General features: G+C 36.0%; 1 protein-coding gene across 1 annotated transcript in view; it reads left to right on the forward strand.

Moving 5' to 3' along the window:
* LOC122816777 (cytochrome P450 2K1-like) overlaps positions 1-27445 on the forward strand; it is a 397116-nt gene that overhangs the window by 212717 nt on the left and 156954 nt on the right. The window contains exon 6 of the mRNA XM_044089795.1: positions 16570-16711. Within this exon, the coding sequence (XP_043945730.1) occupies positions 16570-16711 (142 nt within the window). The remainder of the gene's footprint in view (positions 1-16569; positions 16712-27445) is intronic.

Genomic DNA, 27445 nt, shown 5'->3' on the forward strand with positions numbered 1-27445 from the left:
ATTTTTATTTTTCTGGGATTCTTTCCAGACTTTGTCCCTTTTTAGTAGAAATTGTTTTGTGGACTTTGTAAGCCAGGGTGCATGATTGGTTTGTTTTGTATGAAGTGGGGCTAGACTATTGAGGGTATCTAAAAATAGATTGTTGAAGCAGTTAACTACATTATCTAGTGGTAGTGTCTTTAGGATGGTCCAAATTAAGGATTTCAGTGTGTAAACAAAGAGAGTTTGACTAACGTTGGATAAGTTGTGAGAGGTTTTATAGTTATGAGTTTTAGGCAGATGGGTAATAGTCCTGTGAGTGATGCAGGCAAAGGGTGACTTAATGTGTTTGGGGGAGTACCAGAGATAAAATAATTATTAGCATCTGTGACTAGGATCCAATCTAGAATGGCATTTTAGTTATTATAGTAGGGGTTGTGTGAAAACTGAAAGATTAAGACTACTAGGTAGAATGTCAGATACTAGGGTCTGCCTGTTGATATTGACATCAACCATGATGATAGTTTCATTAATATATTTTGGGAAATCCAGGACAGAATATTTTCTAATGTAGGCAAGTTTTGACCAGGGGAAGGTATAGGGCTGTATTACAGAGTTGTTTATTTTTATTTATTCATAAGAAAGCAATGAGATTGTCTGCATTTTTACATTTTGGGATGGGCTTAGTGTATGGTATAACAGTATATGAGGATGGGAAGATTAAAGCAACACGTCCTGCATTTTTATGGGTTCTATGAGGTCTCATTATGCTCTATCCTGGGGGAAGTGCTTCAGTGTCCTGAACTTTTGGTTTTAACCAAGCTTCAGTGATAGCAAGTATGTTGGGGTTGTATTGTGTTAACCATGTATGGAGATTTGTTATTTTATTACACATGCTCCATATGTTTAGTGTAGCCAGAAATCGTGAGCTGGTAGTGGTTTATTATCATTGCATGTGGTAGAGAGGGGTCCTGGGTTTAAGTGAATGCAACCATATTGGGATAGGTTAAAGAGTTGGGAGAAACAGTGGATTGTAAGTATAAGTATTGCTTTTGCTTTCATTTTTATGAGAAAGCTCCATTTACTGTTGCTGGAATAATGCAGAATTTTGTACTTTGTATGGTGGAGGATATCTGAGTTCAGTAGGCTGCTTGATATATCAGTGTAGCTATTTGTATGTTTTTCTTAGCTACTATTAAATGTTATGGAGCTTTTAAGGAGTATAATATTTTGTTCATGGGAAAGAGTAATGGAAGCTAGGTTAAGAAGGGACATGATGATTAGTGATCAGCAGTATGGTTTCATGCCGGAAAAGAGCACTACAGATGCGATGTTTGCTCTGAGAGTGTTGATGGAGAAGTACAGAGAAGGTCAGAAGGAGTTGCATTGTGTTTTTGTAGACTTAGGGAAAGCATATGACAGGGTGCCTATAGAGGAGTTGTGGTATTGCATGAGGAAGTCAGGAGTGTCAGAGAAGTATGTAAGAGTGGTACAGGATATGTACGAGGGTAGTGTGACAGCGGTGAGGTCTGCAGTGGGAATGACGGATGCGTTTAAGGTGGAGGTTGGATTACATCAAGGATCAGCTCTGAGCCCTTTCTTATTTGCAATGGTTGACAGATTAGATCAGACAGGAGTCCCCCTGGACTATGATGTTTGCAGATGACATTGTGATCTGTAGTGAGAGTAGGGAACAGGTGGAGTAGACCCTGGAGAGATGGAGATATGTTCTAGAGAGAAGAGGAATGAATGTCAACAGGACTAAGACAGAATATATGTTTGTGAATGAGAGGGAGGATACAGGAATGGTGAGGATGCAAGGAGTAGAGGTGGCAAACTGGATGAATTTAAATACTTGAGATCAATAGTTCAGAGTAATGGTGAGTGTGGAAGAAAGGTGAAGAAGAGAGTACAGGCAGGATGGAGTGGGTGGAGAAGAGTGTCAGGAGTGATTTGTGATAGACGAGTACCAGTAAGAGTGAAAGGGAAGGTCTACAAGAGGGTAATGAGACCAGCTATGTTATATGGGTTGGAGACAGTGGCATTGACAAAAAGGCAGGAGTTTGAGCTGGATGTGGCAGAGGTAAAGATGTTAAGATTTGCACTGGATGTGACAAGGGTGGACAGGATTAGGAATAAGTATATTAGAGGGTCAGCCCAGGTTGGAAGGTTTGGAGACAAAGCCAGAGAGGCAAGATTACATTGGTTTGGACATGTGCTGAGGAGGGATGCTGAATATATATTGGGAAAAAGATGCTAAGGATGAAGCTACCAGGTAGCAGGAAAAGATGAAGGCCTAAGATAAGGGTTATGGATATGGTGAGAGAGGACATGCAGGTTATTGGTGTGGCAGAGCAAGATGCAGAGGACAGGAAGAAATGGAAACAGATGATCCTCTGTGGTGACCCATAACGAGAACAGCCGAAAGAAGATGATGAATATTTTGTTCACTTAGTGAGGTGCTTTCAATTAGAATAAAAAGAGTTACTATAAGGCAGTGTAAGCTGATGGCTTGTGAGTATGGGTATATAATTCTTTTGAGAAGGTTGTGGGGGTAAGAGAGCAGTGGGGGAAGATAAATGATAGACTTGTATAGAGAGAGAGTAGTTGTATGGAGTAGGGAAGGCTAGTTTGGTTGTAGATAGTCTAACTGGTTAATTTTTGGGTGGGCTATAAGATTAATTTATGTCTGAGTTTGATTGGGTTGAGTGGTGAACTGGTTGGTGTTACTATTAGTCTAAATGTAATTGAAGAGAGGGTGGGTGGGAAGGTGGTAACATATGGGAGTGGAGTGAGCCCAACCATGATAAGCATGAATGGAGTGGGATGGATCATGGTTATTGTGGCTGTTCACCTGGCAAATAAAGCAACCAGGAATCACTTTGGAATTCTAATAATTTGGCCAAATCAGTTAACTACAGGAGATGTGGCAATATGAGGTTAGCAGTCTAGGAATTGTATGGAAATTAAGTTTAATTGGACTGGCTATTCAGGTGAGCAAGCACTACACTGTTATATGGGAAGCAGAAACTGTAAATAATATAGTAAGGGCAAGAGAGTACTGGTGATGGGGTGGGAAATAGTAGAAATAATAGAATGTGACCTGGTGATGCACTGTAAGTAGGCACAGGCAGTATATGCAGAGTCAATCCAGGAGCTTAGTGTCTGAGGTTTGGTGTATGTGAGCTTTAGTATCTAGAAATAATGAGAGAGCAGGGAGAAACCGTATGTTATATGTACTACAAGCCTATTAATTAAAGCAAATGTTTAGTGTAAATAGTGATTGCAGGTTAATACAGAACGAGAGTAGTATGTGGGAAAATAAAGAGTGGATAGGAATTAGGGACAGGGCAAGTAGGAAATATGATGGGCAGGTAGTAGGAAATAGCACAGACAGTCTTACTGGAATGGAATGCAGTAAACCAGCACAAAGAAGAGATTTAGAACACTGCAAGAGATAGTTGTGGAAAACAGCAGAAGGCTATTAATAATATACAGTCACTAACATGAAACAGGAGAAGAACACAGTAGAAGGCTATTATTACTACACAGTCACTAACATTTTGCAGATAAGCTATGTAATGAAATAGTACTGATGACTAATCTTTCAGAAAATGAAACCAGTATATTACAAGTGCACGATCCTATTTCCTGTTTTTCAAGTACATATTCACGCACATATATATATATATATATATATATATATATATATATATATATATATATATATATATATATATATATATATATAAATATATATAGGTGGCCATGGTGGTGCAGCAGTTAGCATTGTCACCTCACAGAAAGAGGTTTTCTGGTTCGATTCTCGGCTGGGGTGACTTCTGTGCGGAGTCTGCATGTCCTTCCTGTGGTCATGTGGGTTTTCTCCGGGTTCTCTGGTTTCCTCCCACATCCCAAAGACATGCTGTAGGTGGATTGGACACTCTAAATTGGCCCTAGGTGTCAGTGCTTGCATGTGTATGCCTTCTGTGGAAGGTTGGGTGCTGGGCTGGCTACTTGACACCATAAAAACTCCACTGCCAATCATGAGCAGACAGGTGCTCCGCTGTGGTGACCCCTAACTGGGAAAAGCCGAAAGAAGAAGAAGATTCACACATATATATTCCAGCTTCAAGCACAGTGCCTATATAAAACAGTTTAAGTAGGTGTTATGCATGGGTATCTGCAATGTGAAGTATATAACACAGTAATGCTAGCACAGAGGAACAAGGCAAGAAAAAATACTAAAGCAGTGAACCTGGTAGCTCACTCATAACTTTATAGTTACATGTGCTGCTACTACTAAAAGGAGACTGAATGAGCCATGACAAATCATAAATAACAGAAAATGCAGCCACTTAAATAATGATATATCTTATAGTTAAAATTACTAATGAAATTGACCACTTTAAATTAGTTTCATCAATGGGTATCTGCAATAATAAATTTGATATTGTTTTAATTAATCAGAGAGTAAATTTTAATACTAAAAATAGTTTACCATCAACATTTTATAGGCAAAATAATTTTTGATCAAAAGAATGAACTAAAACTCTGAAAACAAAAACAACATTTTGCCTAAATGCCTGACATCAGAAACACAACAAACAACATTCAACACGCCAGACTTCTGGTTTTGAAAGTCTGTATGTCCTTTTATGTTACACCTCCTACAAATTATATATACCAACACAGAGATCGCACTACAGTCAGGAAAAGGATAAATTCCCCAATCTTCACTGTACCTCAATCTCCATTTACAATGTCTAACTCATAATAATGAATCAAGTGTTGCTTTCATTATTATGCTTTTGTATTATTCCAATTCGGCATTATGAATCTTTGAACACATACTTTTGGCCACACGCTTTTCATAAACAAGTCTTCAAAAGTTTGATGGCATGCTATTAAAAACCAATAATAAAAAATATATTAAATATCTAGGAATAACTATCTATTCAGACATCAATCAAATTATTCATTTAAATTTTACAGAGCTATCCAATGAAATAGCATTCCTAATTCAACAATAGAATATGTATTTTTTTTACATTTGAAAAAAGATTGTTGTTTTACGTAAAGTACTTTATGATGTATTACAATCAATAGTTTAAATCCTAGGTAAAATATTAATAAAGACATTTAAAAATGTTAATCTCATGTTTATAGTACTCACAAAAACTTATAATTGCTTTTAAAAATCATATAAGGACATGGAAACATGGAGGGATAAAATTTAGAGCCCTACTCCTTACACACGATTTTGAATATGTTTATGTTGTGGTTATACCCTTATTATTCAAGGCAATGGAAACATTTTCATGAACAAATAATATTAATTTTAAATACTTGTATTAATCCAAATAAAAATGAAATTATAAATATGTTTATATAGTTATTTGAAAACTATATTCAGGGAAATATAGTGGTAAAATTAAATTCAAAGTACATGATGACTACATTGAATATTTATAGAAATCATTTGTTTGGTATACCATTGTTTAAAAAATGGAAATGTATTATATTCCCAATAGCTTGCACACCAGGGTTTATAGAATGTCAAAACATTATTAACATGACGTTTCTTAAAAATAAAAATGTAACGTTTTGGTATGATTGTATAGAATATGGTTTTAGCAGCTGAACAAATGATGTAGATGATATATGTAGATTAACATTATTTGGTATTCATGAAAAATGTAAAGGTCAATTGTGTCATGCAAATAATAATGAAGAACATAATGTTGCTAAAATTTTGGATATTTAACATCTATTATTCAAGGAAATTTACATTTAAAGGAGGACTCTGTAAGTTTTACAAAATCATAATTAATAGTAGAGATAATCTTAATAAAAATGGAAGCTCGTTGAATCAATAGAAATAAAAGACTCAATAGATGAAAGAAATAAAACTCTGATATTAAAATCTGTTGGCATATCAACCTCAAGCCTATATTGGAAAGTTTTTGCATGGAAATATAGCCAAAGAAGTTTGTTATACCTTTTAAGGTATCAAAGTTTGGCAAATTAGAAAACTCTAAATGTTGGAGCTGTTGGTAAATGATTAAAGATGCCTGGATACATATATTTAGGGACTGTGAAAAAGTTGATAAAGACTGGAAAGATGTAAATATTTTTTCAAAGCAATATGGACTAAGTCTGATTATACAAGGACTACAATGTTAGCAAATGCCTCAATTCTAGCTATTATAAATAGCAATCAACATGGTATGCTTTATAATATTCTAGTAGCTGATAGAAAAGAGATCACTAAATAATGGAAATCAGATTTAATTCCTTTATTTAAAGACTTTGTTTTAAATTCAGCCACTATTTTATGTAATGATGAAAAAGAAGTTCAATGTTTAAGAGCAAAAATGGTATGTAAGACCTTGTTAGGATAAATTGGAGATGTTAATAGATAAATGTAATGAAAACCAAATACGGCATTTTATTCTAAATTTACTGATACATGTGCTGTTGCCAAATATGGAAATTTAAGTCTTCCTCTTGTTTTATATGTATATATTGTAAATGTGTTAAAATTAACAAAAAATTCTTTGGAGAAAAAAAGACAAAGGTTTACCACAGCCATCTGTTATTACTGGAATTCATCTTTCTTGCCAAGGATGATTTGTAGAATACTACATCAGCTGATTTCATGTGTATTGTTTTGATCACCAAAATGCAAATAATAAAAATTGCTCAGGTAGCTTTTTTCAAGCAATCTTAAGTATACAAAACAAAATGAATGAGCAAAACAATAGATCTGACAAAGATTTCTCAGTAACAATTGTAGATCAGAATGTGTATTGTACCTTTAAAAGCCATTCCAGTCTATGGGGACATGCATATAAGTACTGAGGATGTGTAAGCAAAAGTGCCATTTTGAGTGAGCAGCTGGAGTAAAAGCATGTATGTGTGTAGCAGTCAGTCAGTTAGTTTGCTTAGATTTTGTGTTCCAGTCATCCATCATGATGTGTTTGTGTGTAAATAACAACTTGAATGAACACCCAAGCCTCATTATCTTATTTGAATACACAAGACAAGTGACATGCTGCCAGAATGGGATCCAAAGTGAAACTTCTTCAAAACCATCAGGCATGCAGTTACAATTGAAGGCATATACCGGAGTGAATCATCCAAGCTCAAACAACTTGCAAACAGGTCAGAAAGATAATTTCAAATACTAAAACTCATTTAAATGATTTTTTACTCAGTGAATATAAAATGAAGCATTCAAACCATTCAAAACAAATTTCTAATTAAATAAAATGTTTGAAACTGGGACATATTGATAAAAGTACTCACAATCCTTACGAAAAAGCTTAAAATAACTTCTGAATCACATAAAATGTATAAAAAAAGAAAAATGACCATATTTTTCACTATATGCTTCTTTTTTGTATTAACTAAAGTTATTTAAAGTACCCAAAGTGTGGAAAGGGTTGGCAAGTGTGTGCAGTATTACAGTACAGTTATTTTACAGAATACAGTTATTTCAAAGAGATTATTGTGTAGTTGTACAGCTGAATATTTTTTCAAGTTCCTGGTGTATGTTTGAACAAAATTACAAGGGGCAAGTCTATACTACAATTTGTTGACATGGCAGAAGGATTTTGCAAACCTGCTCCACTTGTGTTTCATAATAATGTTGCAGAAAATTGGAGAGTGTTTGAGCAAGACTACAATATTTTCATACAGGCTGCTTTTTTTGATAAAAACGCATGTACAAAAGCATTTATTCTGCTTAAGCTAGCTGGTTCAGAAACCATTAAAAGGGAGAGTTAATTTGTCTGTGCACCTCCTGTGTTTACAGGGGAGGGGGAAGACTGCCATATTATGGTACCAGCTGAAATGCAGGAAGACACTGAGTGCTTAAAATGTAAACATAGAGATATGTGCAACCACCAAACAAATATTACAATGGAAAGACACATATTTTATACAAGACAGCAAAAGCCTGGTGAAACTTTTGCAGCATATATAACGGATTTAAGCAATAAGGCAAAAATGTGCAGATTTGCTAATCTGAGAGATGAGTTGATAAAAAACAGGCTTGTGTGTGGTATTAAAGAGGATTCAGTGAGAAATATTTTGCTTTGAGACAGTGATTTAATGTTAAACAAAGCCACAGAGATTTGTCAGATATATGAGCACACAGAAAAGCACACAAATATGTTTACAAATGAGAAAAGCATACTCGCAGTGCCTTCCAGTGCTAATGTTGAGAGTATGAAGCACAAGGTGAAAAGATACAGGCCAAAGGGTGTCATCGCTTCATCAAAACCTACAGTAGCTACAGTAAAACCCAGGGCACAATCAGTAAAGCAAAGGGGTGATTCAGCAAAACATGTGAAAAGCCTCATAGTCAACTGTTATAATTGTGGAGGTAGCCATGAGCCCAAGCGAGAGAAATGCTTAGCTTTTGGTCAGCAGTTCCATACATGTAAAAAGTGGAATCATTTCAAACTGCTCTGTAAGTCTAAAACAGTGCCATATATGTAAAAAGTGGAATCACTTGAAAAGGCTCTGTAAGTCTAAAACAGCACATTCTTTAATTAAAAAAGCATACAAAGAGGTAAGTTTATCAGTTAGAAAGCTCCGACCCTACTTTTTATGTTGATGGTGAATCTGTGCTTGGTGAAACAGTCAATGCAGTAGATTTGTGGACAAAGAGTCAAGTATTTTGTACTGTTCTGATTAATGGGAGATCTGTAGAACTCAAAGTTGATACAGGTTCAAAGTGCAATGTTATGTCAGCAGATGTGTTTGCTAGAGTAAAAGATGGTGAGAAACTTGCTCTGGCAGAGTGTGCAAAGCTTGTTGCTTATGGTGGTGAAGAAATTCAAGCTGAAGGCTCAGTAGTACTTTTATGTTATTCTGCTGGGAACGGCTATGACTTGCAATTTTACTTAGTCAAGAGACACATGCATTCATTATTAGGCCTCAAAGATTGTTTGAAAAATGGGACAGCTTTCATTTAATAAAAAAGTCCACCATATAAGCACAATGAAAATTTCACACAAACTATTTTTTCTGACTATGCTGATATTTTAAAGACAAGTTAGCAAACTCCCAGTTGTATAATCCATGAAGTTAGACCACGAGGTAAGTCCAGTCATTAGACCAGCACAGAACGTTCCAGTAACCTTGCAAGGCAGAGTCAAAGCTGAGCTACACAGAGTGGTGCGGCTAGGAGTAATTTGTCCAGTAGAAGAGCCAACTGAATGGGTATCCTGCATGGTGGTAGCTCATAAGAAAAGCTCAGATGACATTAGACTATGTATTGATTCAAGAGATTTGAACAAAGCACTAAAATAACCTGATCATCTAATGCGTACAATTGAAGAAGTTGCTGCCCTTATGCCAAATGCTACTGTTCTTTTTTCTGTCTTGGATACAAAAAGTTCATTTTGGCCAATTTTGCTTGACTGAAAATCTTCACTGTTAACTACTTTCAGTACACCATTTGGAAGATACAGATTTGTGAGAATGCCATTTGGAATAAGTTCTGCCAGTGAAGTCTTCCAATGTGCGATGGAACAAATTGTTTCTGGCTATCCCTGAGTTATAATAGTAGATGATATTCTTATAGGAGGCAGTGGTAAAGTTGAACATAATAGAAACTTCAGGAAAGTTGTGGAATGTGCTCATGAAGTGAATCTTAAACTAAATCCTCATAAATGTAAATTCAGCCTAAAAGAAGTTACTTATGTGGGTCATTTGTTTACCATTTCAGGCTTACAGCCAGATCCTTCCAAGCAAACTGCAGTTCTTGAGATGCCAGCTCCAGACAATGTCACCTCATTACAACATTTCCTTGGCATGGTCAACTATTTGGACAAGTCCATTCCTGATCTGAGTGAACTTTCAGCACCATTAAGAGAGATGACATGCAAATATGTAACCTGGTTCTGGTTAGAACAACACCAAAGAGCATTTGATGTCCTGAAACAAAAAATTGCCAGTCCACCCACTTTAAGATATTATGATGGTCACAAACTAGTAACTCTTTCCTGTGATGCTTCAAAGTTTGGTCTTGGTGCAGTCATTCTTCAAGAGGGCAGACCAGTAGCCTATAAATCAAGAACCTTAACTCAAACTGAGATGCAGTATGCTCAAATAGAAAAAGAGCTTTTGGCAATTGTGTTTGCATGTTTGAAGTTCCATGATTATATTTATGACCGACATTTTCAAAATCAAGACTGACCACCAACCTTTGGTCACTATTATGAAAAAGCCAATGCACACAGCTGCTGTGGGACTGCAACACATGATGTTAAATTTACAAAAGTATAATTTCCACTTTGTTTTCACAAAAGGCATTTTCTTTATATTGTTGATAGTTTATCCAGATCACCCAGACAAACCACTGAATAACATGAAAATGAGAAACCTGATTTTGAAATCATGGAAGTGAAAAATATTTCTTCCACACATCTTGATGAGCTTAGAAATCACACAACTTCAGAACCAATTCTCCATAAGCTCAACCACTTTATCAGTCGAGGATGGCCGTTAAAGCAATCTTGTTTACCACCAGATGTGCAGCAGTATTTTCCTTATAGAGACAAGATTTTGATGTAAGTTGGTATCATCATGAAAGGTCCAAAAGTGATTTTCCAAAATCCTTGTAACAAGAGCTTATTAAAATCTTGCATCATGGCCACCCAGAAACTGAATCTACCAAAGAAGGGTGAGAGTACTAGTACTTTGGCCTTCTATGTCAAAAGATATTGAGAAGTAAATCTCAGCTTGTTCTGTTTGTAATAGTACTAAACCACATCAACAAATTTCTGAACTATGTTGGTCAACAGTAGCTACAGATATCTTCAAATGGAATGGTCAGCATTACTTGGTGTTAGTAGACTTTTATTCAGATTGGTTCGAGATTAACCTACTTCCTAATGTAACTTCTAGTACTGTCATTCTGAAATTGAAGAGGCATTTTTTGTCCATGGTAGTCTGCACAAAGTCATTGTTGACAATAGTGTACAGTTTACAAGTCATCAGTTCAAAAGATTTGCTAAAACATGGGACTTTGTTCATGTTGCTAGTAGTCCTGAATATCCATTATCTAATGGCCTGGCGGCTGAACATGTAGTTCAAAGCGCGAAACAGCTGTTGGAGAAATCCAAATAAGACAATACTGATGGTTTTTTTAATATAGTTAATCTCAGAAACATTCCTTGTGGCAATTTCCTTGGTTCACCTACACAGAGACTTATGTCAAGATAAACCAGAACCACACCAATCAATAAGAATTTGTTGATTCTGAGTGCTAAAAACAAGAAAGCAGTAAAAGCTCAACTCCCAAATAAGCATTTGTCACAAACATCTTACTATGACAAAACCAGAAAACCTCTAACTCCATTAAAAGAAGAAGAGATAGTGAGGATTCAAGCAGCAAAAGGATTTGACTGAACAGGACTCATAAAATATTTGTGTGAGGAACTGAGATTGTACGTCATTGAGTCACAAGGATAGAATTCAGGTGGAATCAGAAATATTTACTACTGGTGTCCAAGCCACTGTTACAACATCTTGCCTGTAATGCAGACTGAAATTCTCAGAGTGATTTGTCCAATGTTCCTGTTCCAGAGAGCATTTCATCATCTGTTCCTGTTCCTGAAAGTATCCCTGAAAATCCTGAAGCAGAACAATCCCCAGTGACTGTCCCTGTTGCAAAACCCAGTTCTGATTATTACATTACAAGGTCAGATTGTATCTCAAGATGTAGTTCCAGATACATAGCAACCTGGGCATGATTGTTATTGTTTGCATATGTCTGCATAATTTGCATGCTCCAATTGTCATTTTCATTTGCATGACAGAACAGTCAAAAAGGGAGGATGTAGATCAGGGTGTGTTGTGCCTTTAAGAGCCATTCCAGTCTATGGGCACATGCATATTAGTAGTGAGCACATGCAAGCAAGAGTGCCATTTTGAGTGAGCAGCCTGAGTGAAAGTCTGTATGTGTATAGCAGTCAGTTAGTTAATTCGTTTAGGTTTTATGTTCCAGTTATTCATCCTGATGTGTTTTTGTGTAATAAACAACTTAAACAAAAACCCAAGACTCATCGTCTTATGTGAATACACAAGACGAGCGACAACAATCACATTATTTCTGGCTGTAAAATAACAGCTCACTGAAATCCCTGCTAAGATTATTTGGAACCTACTGTTGTATTATTGATTTATGATACTAATTCACTGTTTTCCTGTTCACTTCGTATATTACAGAATAGATAATGTAACCTACATTGCATAACACTGCCGAATCATAAATATAAGACAACATGCAAAGATTAAATTGATTAATTTTTTTAATTTTATATAAATATATATATATACACACACACACACACACACACACACACATATATATATATATATATATATATATATATATATATATATATATATATACAATGACTTGTCTAGATAACAAGGCAACTTGCTGTTTCATTATTAGTTTTGACAGTAATTAGGTATAATCAAAAAACAAAAAATAGGACTAACAAGAAGGACAAATTAAACAAGGGGAAGCATAGTCAGTTGAGAACATATTACACAGATTAAAAGAAGTAAATGCCTACAGTAACCAAATGTAGTCTATAATAATGAACAATAGTCAAATGCCACAGAACATGAACACTAGCAACTAACTCCCTTTCATAGGTTCATAAGTTCATAGGTTTATACTAGGCTAATGACCACCAGGGTCTTTACAAGCCTAGAAATGCAACCCAACCCAATCCAACCTAGCCCAGTTTTGTCCCTGAGTTCCTTGGATGCCTATAGAGATGGATATGGTAGTAAAAGAGGTAGCTAACAGTTATGTGGGGGTTATGTCATCTGGATATTCATTTACTTACTGTCAGCTTCTGTCCATCAGAGACTGGAGGGCAAGACTATAGTGAATTTGTGATTTCCCATTTAGTGATCAAGATTTCTTTTAAATAGAAGTAAAAAAAACAAGTACCAAACCAACACGGCTAGGCAAAAACTCTATTTATTGAACCTAAAAGAAAGTGATAAAAGTTTTACCGCTTTCTTTTATGTTCAATAAATAAAGTTTTTGCCTAGCCGTATTGGTTTGGTACCTGTTTTTTACTTCAGGTTTACACAGTTTTCTTGTATCGCACCTTTCATCTGTTCCTGTGTATTTTTACTTTTTGTAGTTTCTTTTAAATAGGTTCGGGTGAACTCTGCTTCACAAAGATGGAAAGCTCATTCCATAACACGGCGATCCTTTGAGACACATATCAGTTTCTCAAGCATACTTTATTTATGTCACAGGCAAACTTCAGGTCCTGGGATCTAGTGTTTTTTGTACTATTTGCTTTGCAGATGTGTAAGAAATCCATTAGAGCTGAATCTGAGGATACTTTATATGCTAGGCATAGACTGTCTCTCAGAAACCTTTAGAAGACTGAGTACAGAGATAGGGCTTTAAGGCAAACTGTGTAGGACAGGGTATTCAGAATCTAGATTCTCCTGGTGAGGAACCTTTGAGGGCATTCCATCTTTGCAAGTGTCTGGTTAGATACATGCCAAAGGGAGCATTGTACTCAATGAGGGGTCTGATAAGGACTTAGTAAAGTAGTACTGTAACTTCCTCGGACCTGGATGCCATACCCTTGCTTATAAGTTGTGTGACAAAGAATGATTCTCTTACTGTCTTGAGTATGTGTTGGTTGAAGGCCAGATTACTATCTACGTATGTTCCCAGATCCCTAACTATCAGGTTAACTCTTAATACAATTTTATCAATGGAGTAAATAGCATGGATGAACGATTTCCCAAAGGACAATGCATTTCTTCACATTGAGTTTTAATCTGTGGCTTTGGCACAAGTCATGTGTTTATAATAGATTGTAGGATGTTGCATTCATGACAGCAATCTATGAAAGCTCCCAATTTACAGTAATTTGTGACTCTGGTGAGCCACTTTAATCTAAACACGTTATACATCATTTGGGTCACAAGTTTCATTTTATGATAGTTGACCATGTAGTTGTAGATGATAAGAAGCCTTGGGGGTTGTTGAAACTAAAAGAATTAAAGTGGCAACTTCAGTTGCAAGCAGATTCATGGCCAGGTATAAATGAATGTACTTCTATTACAGCAGTATTGAAGTTAAAAGCCTTAGAGAGAAAAAAGTTACAAGGCTGAAAATACAAATATATGAATTTAGTATATAATAATCTAGTATTAAAGTTTTTTGAGAACGATTACATGAACAATGTATAGTACATGTTTGTATATAATATAAAACATATATAATATTCTTAAATAGTTGTATGTGATATATGTTTTAATAAGAGTGATGGTAGAGATGGCATTTTATATAGTTTTATAAGTGGTTGTAAATTCTTTAACATATGAAGGAAGATATTGCTTTAATAAAATGTTTTAATCAATGAGATGATTTTATGGGGTATTTAAGGAAGTGATGTGATTAATACAATGTCTGAGGAAGTTTAATATTTGAGTAAAGAAACACGCTAACCATTTTTGGCTTGTACAAGTTTGTTTTTTTTGTGTATAGCATTCGGCTGCTGGGTTTCCGGTCTACAGCTGTCTTCATGTTTATCATTATTTTAAATAGAGGTCAACTATCTATACAATTGTGTTTGCCATCACATATGCTTTAAGATGAAATCTTCTGACATCTTGTATGTAGCATGATTTTGAAATTATTAATGCAAATATGAGCAATGTCTGATGCCTAGAGGCGTCGGTAGGAGGTAACTGCAGAAATGCCTGGAGGCGGGCTCAGCTGTAATGAGTTAAGCATTAAAAGGATGTCAGAGCACATGAAACAATTGCTACATTGTCTCAGGATGCCCATATCTACCAAGATGACCACAGAAACTTTAGGAAATTTCAAATCCATGTTGTCAGACTCTGTGTTAGGCTTGAGCTATTACTATTTAAGGGCTTGATTTGAAAGGGGTCACCTGAGATGTGTCTGGGGTTAAGGCTAGATGTTAGATAGTGCTATGATTTGATATTAGTGCTGTTTGATGTGCCATCTACCTGCCCTATGCTGAGGTCCATGCAAAGCCTTTCTGTGTTACAGGTTAAAGTCCTAAGTACCAGCTTTATAATTTTGTTACTCTACAGGGTACTGTTAACCATCACTTCACAGTGAACAGCTCTATAAAAAAGCACCTAATTTATAGCAGACAGACTAAAGCTGAAAACTAACTTCAGTGCCCTCTGGCCAATAAATGACTGTACTTTGAACTCCCTGGAATGCTTCCCAACTCAGAGACAGCAGGTAAGCAACTTCTGTCACAAGATGGATGAGCCTGGAATTTCTTAATATAAAAGCACAGCAAAGATACCGCTCAAGATCAAATTAATAACAGGCAACTAAATTCATAATATGCTCTCTGACTGATGAAACAATCTAACTTTAAGCCTTCCTGTGTGTTTCCCAACGTGGACTGACCAGGCTGCTTTGGTTAGCAAAAACTGAAAAGGTACCAACTAGCTTCAACAAGTAATTGTCACTTAAAGCTCCCTTGTCTGTTTTTTAATACGGATAGACCAGGCTACCTTTCTACTCCCATTAGAATTGCAGTCCCAGTCTTTTTAATTTAAAAACACAATTTAGTTAACAAAAAGTGAAAGGTATCAGAAACAAATCAAGCAATTAGCTACACGTAATTCTCTCTTTAAGCCTCACTGTGCGTTTTCCAACTCGGACAGACCAGGCTCCCTTTCTATTTCCACTAGAATTGCAGTCTCATTCTTTTTAATTTAAAAACATACTTTAGTTAACCAAAACTGAAAGGTACCAGAAACAAATCAAACAACTAGCTACAACAAGTAATTCTCATTTAAGACTACCAGTGTGTATCCCAACTCGGACAGACCTGACTAAATTTCTTTTGCCAAAGAGAATTGCAGGGAGGAGCTTCCAGGGCCAGATATTCAGTATGGGCAGGCAGCTCGAGAGCCTCCAAGTATAAAACAGCAGTAGAAGGAGGGTGAGGAATGAAATTCTAGAGAAAGATAGTAAAAATGCAATAAAATGAGGGCCCAGTCAGAATACACAGTTCCAGCACAGAAATCAAAAAGCAATGCAGACTATAAAAATGCCTTATATTAATAGATTTAACTTCAGATAAAGAGTAAATACAAACACAAAACTGGAAAGATAAGTTTAATATTCTAAATGAGGTTTAAATGCTCTTTCCTAGACGCAAAATGTAGTTCAGATGCTTTGTTTTCAAGGTTCCAAGCTTCCAGCAGTCCCAAGACTAAGATGGTTGACTGCTTGTGTAATGTAAAATACCAGGAAGTATTTGATTACAAGCTTCTCTTACAATTTACACAACTGGCCAAAGATAGCTTTTCATTTTAAGTTTGAACAGTGACTACACGAAGAATTAGATGAAATTTCAGCAACATTTTAATAACAATACTCGAGAAAAAAACTGCAAGGAATTTTGAAATGGAGTAGCAGTATATCATTGCATAATTTTGATCTTCTGAATCTGTTTGTGATGATCCAGTGACAAAATAAAAATAATAATTATTAAGAGAATATTTACCTATTATTCTTTACAGAGGGCTAAAAATGAAGCCACATATTTTGATGATGAAAACATGCTTTATTCAACAACAAATTTGTTTGGAGCTGGGACAGAAACAACATCTACAACACTCCGATGGGGATTTCTTTTGATGGCAAAATACCCTGAGATACAAAGTAAGAATATTCTTCAGACATTTACTGTTTTATTGCATGAATTTAAGTGAAGTTCAAAACAAGACAAAGACTCACAAATAGTAAACGCTCTGCACTCCCCTCACAGTCCAAATGTTAAAACAGAAAAATCAAGTATCAGAGTGAAACACAGCTGGTAAGTTTTAAAAAAACATCCAAAGGCAGCAATTCCATCCAGTGCAAGTCTTTTATTGAAACAAACAGATAAATCCGGAAAGCGCTTTCAGCCCTGTTGGGTGAAAGCACTTACCAGATTTATCTGTTTGTTTCAATAAAAGACTTGCACTGGATAGAATTGCTGTCTTTGGATGTGTTTTAAAACTTACCAGCTGTGTTTCGCTCTGATACCTGATTTTTGCAGTTTTACTAAGTGAATTTAAGTGCTGAAACTACAGGAAACTGATTATTTATTAAAGTATTTGTTAAGAATAAAAACAATACTACTATCACTACAAGCATAAACATAAATGCAATCACACAAAGTAGGTGGTTATCATTATAAAGAAAAATATATAAATTACATTATGCATTAAGCGCCTCAGCAGATTTTTCATATATACATTCACAGAGATAAATTATTGCCTTTTATTGTCATTTCAGCTCATATTTATTTAACACACTTACAAAAAGGTATCTTTCTACAATGATGCGTATATGTTTCAATGTTTCATCCTTCACAGAAACAAACCTGAATAATGAAGACTTTTTGTCAAAAATCCTTCTTTTTTATTTATTTTGATGCATTTTATAAGCAAATTCACAACAGGTTTAACTGGGATATTATGAATTTCAACAATGATCCACAAACCAATGGATTTTTTGGAGATGAATTTGTATCATAGAATGAGATTTTTGGAATACAGTTTTCCATAATGTTTGCCAACTATTATGTGCATTGAGAAATTTCTGCTGTAATTTGTAAGCTTTAAGACATATGGTTTAGAGAAGAAATGTGTAGCAAAATAAGCATATAGGTATGTATTTATAGTATTTTAATAGCATATACAAAAACATTAATAGGTTTAGTATTTCTTCATTGGTCACATTGAGATGTATAGTACAGCCAATCGCCTATTCATGTCAAACTGAATTATGCTAAAAGATTCTTTTGCAAAGTTCTATTCAGAGCTTGAGAACAAAAGTAAATGACCAAGAAAAATATTTAATATGTATGTATGTGGGGAAAACAGACAACTGAAAGAGAGGATTAATGATCATTTATATGACATTAAGAAAGGCAACTTACAGAATGCTTCAGAGAGTATTGTGCATTATTTTAAATTTATGGATACACAGAAAATATTCAATAACAACAGAGGAGGTGGTATTAATGCTACTGGAGTGTGGAAATGAAGTGGATTATAAAATTAAATGCTACAGAAAAGCCAGGTTTGAATGGCAGTTTTAAAGTATTTCATTGGCTCTAAATAAAAAAGAGTCTAATGATAGGATTCATTCTCTCATGTGATTTGATGTATCTAGTATAATTTAATAACATGGTTTTAGAGATTTGTCACTGTTTTTGCACTTCAATAAGCATGGAAAGCATGAAAGTGTTGGTGTATTTTTAATTAAAAAAGCTTTGCTTATGTTCCATTCTTTGGGAATTTGTTTTGCAGATAATTTTATTTTCTTCTGAATGGTTTATTCCTTGAGTGCTATGATTTTGTTTTTATTATTTTCATTTCCCCAGTTTCCCTTCCTTTTTAATTAAAACCACTCTTGACTGTGACATTGTTTTCTGAATTCACATACTGGCTATCATAAAGTTGAACAAATTTAACAATTTAGGAAGTAAATGATCCCTGAAGGTCCAACACACTTACACGGGTAAATCATTCGGCCCTGAGAAATCTGCTTTAGGAAAATATTTTAGTAGGGGTTCTACAAAGGTTTTACATTCAAAAGGAGAGTCTGTTCTAGGTATCTTTTCTTTCCCATGTGAATAGTTTATCTGGTTCATCCTCTGCCTTCTGATTATATATTTTATAAAAGTATTTGTGGTGGTGCTGCGGTAGCGTTGTCCCCTCACAGCAAGACGTTGTCCCATTAGATTCTCAGCTAGAGCGTCTTCTGTGTGGAGGCATACGTGAATGGGGCGTGCCTTCATTGGAGGTTGTGCATCAGGGCTGGTAACCCAGTACGTAAAAATCCACTACCAATAATTAGCGGACCAGAGTTCTGCTGTGGCGACCCCTAACCGGGAAAAGCCAAAAAAAAGAAACAAACAAACATTTATTTACAGGTACAAACAATTATTTTCCAGTGAAGATAGACTGTATGTTTTCCTTTACTTGGTAGCTAAACATGTGGCAGTTTTCCTTTTCATTTCCTAATTTGTTTGTAGTTTCTTATTTTGTCTATCCATAAGTGAAGATTACTTGTAAATTCCTGATATTTTACTGATTTTACCATAATTCCTGTTTTTCAATTCATAAATTCATCCAGTTCATTTTATATTTATTTTAGGCTACCTTAAGAAGGACAAATGATTATGCTCACAAATGTGCACACACACACACACACACACACACACACACACACACACACATACCTATCTATGGCTATCTATGTGGCACCAAACAAAAGTAATCAAAAATATGGATTTATTTTGGTGGGTAGCACCACAAAACAGCAAACTATAATTTCACTTTAAGGTAATTCTTCAGTGCAATAACATTCAGAAATGACTGACACACTATGCAATCCAAACTGAAAGTTAATTTGGCAATTCATTGATATGTAAACCACACATTTATATCAAACAGCACCATCTGGTGACCGACTTGTAATATAAAAGCATGAAAAAGAAGCATTGAAAACATACCCATTTGGAACCAGAAAATGCTACTGAGTTAAATAGAATCATATCTAAATGTTAAGTGCCCTAATAATAACTGAAGTATACCTCTCAACTACTATGATGTAGGTATAGCACTATGATTTTCACTCTCAAATTTAGAGTTGGTCCTCCTGGATTTAGTGTATTTCAAATAAATTCAGACCTGTTTATGCAGATATGTCTTATTAAGTAAACAAACTAACCCTATAGAAAGAATCCCTACCACTAACTATATAGGGTTTACTATAAAAAAAAAAAAATCATTGTGAAAAATAATAGAGTACTCCTCTTTCTGGCCTTCTCCCATAATTTTATAATGAGCACTGCTATGATTTTTAATGATCAAAGGTAGAGTAGTGTGAACAGAAGCATGTTATTACAGAAAGCAGAAGTACCTTATTCAGTTACATCTGTAGTAAATAACAAGTCCATGGCATATAACCACATCTGGTAGTCAACTGGTAACACAGCAACATGAGATTCAAATGCAAATTAAACATTCACATTGACATTTTAATAAATAAAACACATTCTGAACCTAATGTTGGAACATGAAATTCAGGGAAGCAGAATGAACTATTTCATTTAACATAGACATAGATATAATCACCCAGACTGACAAACCACTTCTGTTGTCATTTTGTTAGCACAGAATTGTACTAACCATGTTATAAGCTTCAGCTAGAGTAATCAGCATATTTATAGCATATAGTACAATGTGGTATCCATCTAATAAAACAGCAGTATGGAATAAAAATGTAACTAATATTTACATCTGGATCCATAAAATGTGAAGTAGATACAGCAGTTGGAATCTGAACATGGTGTGTAACATAAGAAATAAATTAAGTTGCTACAACAACAGCAAATACTTTCTCATGTTAAGCTGCTACAGCAAAAGCAAAAGCAAATATGTTTTCATCAATGGCAGTAATAAATTTCAAAATTCATGGCAAAGTACCATATCAAGGAGCAAGTGGTAGCACTCACATTCCATTAGCACCGTGTAGTGACCAACTGATAAAACAGCCGCAGGGAATTCAAGTATAAGCAAAATATTGAAATGTGAGAATTAGGATACTGACTGAAGTGAAACAGAAAGAATATATACCCAAAATGGATAAGGAACACAATATAGAAATACTGCATAGTAGCAATAGCAGAAACTGTGTAGACTGTTCAGTTTACAGACTACTCACCTGGAACCAGTATGTCACAGCCTTAATACCTGCTTCAAGAGAAATGCTTGTGTAAAGGCTCTGTAAATCCAAGGTGCAAAGCAAAGACAGAATTGTTAACATTTATATTCTCCATCAGAATAATACATTTAGTACTGCCTTAATTCCATCCTTTATTTGTGATAATAGTATCTTAAGATGGAACACTTAAAATTGAGACAGAGGAAGCTCTACCAGACAAAACTGGATGTATAGGTATAGGATTTAAACCTTTATGCACTTTAGGTAATAGACAGAACCTCTGACATGTAGGTCATCTTCTATTAAAAGCTATTTTACTTGCTTATAAATTGCCCCTGATTGAGACATGGAGCTCAGAAAAGCATCAATCTTACACTTAAATTATATGGTTGGGTCAAAATCTAATAGGCAAAATCTCATGTTATCAAGCTGTCTGTATGCTTCAATATGGTAATCCCTGCTTGTCCAAACCACCACAGCTCCTTTTTACTATGCCATGTGTTATATATATGAATTTGTTTTACTTTGACAGTGAGTGTTATTTACAGCTGAAACACACAACAATAGGAGAAATATTTGCTTCAACATATACTGGGGTTATTTATAAGCATTATTGAATCTTATTTAATTTATGACAGTGAACATAATATGCTTTTACCAAAGGTTAACAAGCGGTGAAGGTTCTTCAATGGCTGCTGAATGCTTTGTACTAGAAGAATGGCCGAACATCTTTCTTTTATTGACTATCTTAACAAGAAATATATTGAAATTAGATTTACAGCTAAGCAAATTATGTTTACTACTGACTTTTCAGAAGTACCTGAATAAAAATAATCAATGGTTCAGTACACACCTCACTATATAGGAAACCTTTTTCAAGGAATTCATTACTAACAGACACTGGCATTTGTGTAGTGATTCAGACATGGTTTAAAATAGCAGAGAGCACACTGTAGGGCTATAATGCCTTCCACAGATATAGGACAGCTACTGAGCAGGAAAGGAAAACAAATGGCGATGTCTCAATCTTCATCCAGAAGAGACTTACATCAAGGCTGGTAGCAATGTACTAGAGCTTCTTCATGTCTAAATAACCATCCATATCTTAGCTAGCTACAGAATTCCCTCTATGACAAAAGAAAGCCGCAATGCCTATTTACAGGAACTAGAATCATCAGTATTAAACCCAATACCATTTTTCAAGTTGATCTAAACTATCCAACTGTAGACTGGAAAACCTACTTCACCACCAGTCCACAAGCACATAGATTCCTGGACTTTGTCAATACAAATGCCCTAGAGCAGTTAGTTAGAATACCTACTAGGAGGAATAACATCTTGAGTCTTGTCATTACTCATATGGGAGCATCTTGCACCATGCCTTATGTGCATCTTTATCACTCATTAAGTTTGACCATAAGGCAGTCGCTGTCAAAATAAAACTGAAATCAGAGATCTCCTCCATTCAAGGCATGTTTAGAAATTTCTTTAAGACAAACTACCTACTCCTAAGTGATACATTGGCAAGCTTCATATACTACAAAACCCAGTTAATTCCATCAAATATTTAGAAATGTACATAGATGCAGCTGCACCCCCATAGGAACAACAAGTGCAGGGCAAACCCCAAAACCCACATGGTGGAACCATAATTTCAACAAACTTTATAATAAAAGGAAAATGATTTTGACCAAAAGTAAGAAGAGTAACTCCCATACCTCCCAACCATACCGAATTACTCAGTTTTTATCGAGTTTTGGGGTCCAAATAATGAGGTGCCACGATTCCCGAGTGGCACTCCTTAATTTCCAAATCTCCTGGCATTTTTATTTTAAAATTTCTTTCCCGGCATTTTGAGCTGATGTCATCACTTGTGCGATGATGTCAGCTCTGTGAAACAGCTTGCCAGTCTGTTAGAATTAAGCTAGCTCAATGCCTGCCTGTCAGGATTGAGCTAGCTCAATGACGTGCATGCATTTCCGGCAAGCCGCGAGGCTGTTTTCTTTTTCCGAATTATATTGCTGTTTATGAAGGGAATGCTGCCTGAACAAACCGTTCATTCATTATGTCTGCTGCTGTGAAGGGAATGCTGCCTGAACAAACTTACTAGAGGTATTTGGGTTTGTTCATTATGTCTGCTGCTTGTTATTTCTGGTGCCCTGGTGGGTTCATTCATTCGTTATTTCTGGTGTGTGTGTGTGTGTGTGTGTGTGTGTGTGTGTGTGTGTGTGTGTGTGTGTGTGTGTGTATGTATGTATGCTGTCTCCCAGCTGTCATCCTTGCATTTCAGACAGTACACTGATTTTGCCTCAGAAATTTACTTTCTGAAAGTTGTGATCTGTCAAAGAATAGGATTGATTATACCAGTAATTAATACCAGGCATTATGATTCCATAATTCTAATTCTTCAGAAGATGTCACTCTATGCTAGTCCTGTTATTCCAGCAACTTTCTAAATGAATAGCAGCAGTATTTACAAGTGCATGATATATACTGGTTTTGTGAGTTCATATTAAAAACACGAACGTTTACTTACCTGAACACCTAAATGCCGACACATATTCCACGAACCACAAATACACCAAACGCCCTAAACCGTGAAATTCAAAAACTCAAAATGTCATACTTGTCACATCCCACCACCTGCTACATACTACCTACACAAACTAAATAAACCACATACATACGCTAACCAAAACCTTACTTCTAACCCTAAACTAAATCCTACTTCTAACCCTACACTAAATCTTGCATATACCACCATGTATGCCCTTAACTTAACCCGCACCCTAACCCTAAGGTCAGTAACTATTGCACACTTACCTTAAAAAGCTATACCCAAACAAACTAAATAATCCACACACATACGTTTAATAAAACCCTACTTCTAACCCTACATTAAATCTAACATACATTACCATCTATGCACTTACCTTAACCCGCACCCTAACCCTAAGGTCCGTAACTATCACACACTTACCTTACGGAGCTATACCGCAAAAGGGCCAACCATGACGATTCGATGTTTCGGATTTCGCGCTTCAGGACGATCGATGTTTTCATGGTTCGATGAAGACATTTTGGTATTTAGGTGTTTGGGTAAATAAACATTCATGTTTTTAATATAAACCTGGTTTTGCTCTCTAGTACATTTTGCTTTGTCCTTGATTCAGAGGATAAGATGCAGAGAGCAGAAGAGTGATATGTGTTTGTGTGTGAAATGCCCCAGGTGAATATACTGGTGGCTAGAGGTACTCGGGCTCAAATCCTATACCTTGGGTACAGGTCACAAGAGCCTAAAGTTTCTACCCACCACCACTTCCAGATTTATGCTTCATAGTTTTGTCCTGTTCCTCATAAAATCTGTGTTTTTTCTGGATTTTTTTTTTTTTTTTGCAAATCAGTGAAGGATTGAATTCACTAAATAATGACAGCCATTTGAATTTCAGACTTCATATTCTTTAGAAAATGAAAATGGTAACACAAAATCTTTTATTCTAGCAATTTTCTAACTTTATAGGATCAGTATTTGAAATTTGTTCCTATTTTTGGACCTGCATTCCCCCATTATTGGCTTTGTCCAGGTCATTTGTGCTAAGAGGTTGAGAGTTGTGCTGAGAACTGAATTCACTAAAAGATAGCCATTTAAGTTTCAGTCTTCCTATTTTTCAGGAAGCTGCTGATTTGGCATAGTGGTATGTTGCTCTGATTGTAGTGCAGAGGATCCTGAGTTCAAGCCTTAGCAGTGAAACATATGGTAGCAGCACAACATTGTATTCTAGAAACTTTCCAAAATTATATAAGCAATGTTTAAAATGTGCCCCTGGTTTGGGGGCTTTTGTCACCCCCCCCCCCAATAAATGTTGGCTTTTTCCAGATTTCTTGTGCTGCAAAGTTGAGAGATACAGTTGAGTGTCGAGTGGATTTTACAAGGAGCTGGGAGTTCAGGGGAAGAGAAGTTTAGACTTGCTTATGCTGAGTCTGCTTGTGTTGTTAATAGCATAACAGGTTAAATACTTGCTTTTGACATAGAATGCTGTGTGTTCTACTCCCACAGTATGCAGATGCATTGCTGAAACTGTACTGTGTGTTGTTATACTTTTGAAGGGGGTGGGTGTAACAAGTCAAGGGTGTAGCTACAGGTACAACAGAAGTGAGAAAACATCATGCACAAGGGCATCTGTGTCTCAGTGGAAACAGCGGAAAATATCATTAACCCAAATTCAGGAACAGAAAATTAGAATTATGTTCTGTGCTGCATTATAAGAAAAATATTTTTTAAACAAGTACAGTACATTTTCCAGCATTCAAGATAAAACTCATTTTCCTCTTCAGTTTGCGTTTGAACGCTGGTGTCCCATAATTCCATTGGAGTGGGTGGGGTTATGTAATATGTATACAAATTGTATGTTAATCAGCGTACCGATTTGTACCTATTTTTCATGAGCATTGTCCAGATTGTTGATGTTTCCAGGTTGAGAGGTATGGTAACTCCCAGAATGTTAGTGCCCTTGTCATTGAAATAAACAAATAACTCAGGAGCTTAATAAAATCCACCAAAGCCAAGCTTGAGGCTAAACTAGCTATGCAAGTCAAAGACAATCACAAGGCATTTTTACTTATGTCTGTAATCTCAAAACCACAGCACAGCAATAAGCTAAGCTAACTGTGAATGATGTGACCTACACTAAGGATGAATATATACTGAAACTACTAGATATTAAATTTAGCTCTAACTTTTCCCCTCTCTCCCCTCTCCCTTCCATCTCTGCCTCAAGATATCCTTAAAACTGGCTCACCTCCAACTATCACACAAGACCAAGTCCTAAAAGTGCTATCAAAAGCTAAAAATACTGCAATGAAGGGTCCTGACAATATCTCTGAATGCATCTTAAATACCATGAAGCACAATTTAGCCACACCCATAACAAGGGAGTTCAATCTCAGCTTCCATACAGGTTTTGTACCAAGTAAATCAAGAACAGCTACAGTCATTCCCCTACATAAAGGACGTCTTTCCAAAAATCCAGGCAATTACAGACCCATAAGTCTTGTCAACCTCATATGCAAAACCATGGAAAGACTTATCATGGAATTAATCAGTCAGGACAAAGGGAACCTCCAAACAGTGGACCAGTCAGGGGCATGTCAAGTTTACTCAGCCTGGTGAATTTTTTGTAAAGGTCTCCAAAGCAATGGAAGAAGGCAAAATGGTGCACACCTCATAGCTGGACCTGGCCAAAGCTTTTGAAACAATTCCTTACACAGTCATACTAGAAAAGCTAAATAAACTTAAACCCCTATGTCACCAGCTGAATTGCCAACTGGTTCACAGATAGGACACAGATAATCAAAACAGGGTAAGTTACCTCCACAAAGAGACTAGTCAACAGAGGAGTCTCCCAGAGTTCTGTGGTGGGACCTCTACTGTATGGCATCTACTTTTTTGAAGTAAAAGCCAATACCAAAGGGTTCTATTTGACTAAGTTTGCAGATGACTGCAAGGTAGGAGCAGTCATTGAATCCCCAAATGATTTAGCCATCCTGCAGGACGTTCTGCCTCAAAAAAATAACTGATGCCAAAATTATGGAGAGAAATGAAATGCCAAAAAATTAATTATTGTATCCTTTGAAAAGTCATCTACCCCAGAAAACTACCACTTTGACAATATGCCCCAAGAGCTGACCCAGTTGTTCAGGATTTGTTAACTTATGTGAACAGTGAACTAACTTGTGACCAGCTCGGGTGTATTGTAAGAAAGTCCTTCTGTATTGCACAGCTTATAAATGAAGGGTTTATGTCTAATTTAGGGATGTCATTGTCCCCCTTTCTGGACATAGCTATAACTAATGGAAGGACAAAGGGCTAAAAAATGGCCCATTTGTAAGCATTGCTGTTATAACCCTCTCCCCCAGAATTACTCTGTTTCCTCTACCACTCCTACCCAGCTCTTACTGCACCTTCTCTTACTTACCTCAGCTCCTTCCTGCAGTGGCTAATACTTTTTCCAGCACGGCTCTTCTGCTCTGTTGCTCTACTCCCCCTTGATTCTTTTTCCCCCTCCCTCCTCTCCTCCCTAACAAACTCGCAGCACTCCCTCTCTACCTTATTTTATCCCCTCCCCAGAGTCTACATATAGATGCCACTACCTTCTCAGCGCCTTTTCTTCAAAGTCTCCTAGCTTAGATTCGCCTCCTCGCGGTAGTGCTGCTTGTTCCACCCCTGGGTATGGATTTATGTTTTTTTTTTTTAAACAAACTTAAAAAAGTGTTTTCCCTTCACCGCTCTGCATTTGAATGCATTATTGAGGTTTTAAACTGCTTACAAGAGTTTTGTAAATGATCAGTGACCAATCTTGATTCTGCCTGCTCTGTGCCTTGTTAGATAGCGTTTATCTGCCTATGTTATAGCGTTCATACCAAACGCTTACCCTGCTATCTTTGAAGTTAGGATTTTAAAAGACTAAAATGCTGATAAGATCCCAAGAAGTGTTTATTCTATCTGTGTTAGTTGATATCAACGTCCTTTTTTTGTCTATGTTATAGCGTCTTACTAAACGCATATCCCAGCGGATATTAAGCTGATAAGATTCTACAACGTGTTTAATTTGTCTTACAAAACACATACCCGGCTGCTTTTAATGCTGTTTAGATGTTAAAAGTGCTTAATTTGTC

Source organism: Protopterus annectens, chromosome 12.part0 (genome assembly GCF_019279795.1).
Source record: "Protopterus annectens isolate FY-2018-M chromosome 12.part0, PAN1.0, whole genome shotgun sequence".
NCBI classification, from domain to species: Eukaryota; Metazoa; Chordata; order Ceratodontiformes; family Protopteridae; genus Protopterus; species Protopterus annectens.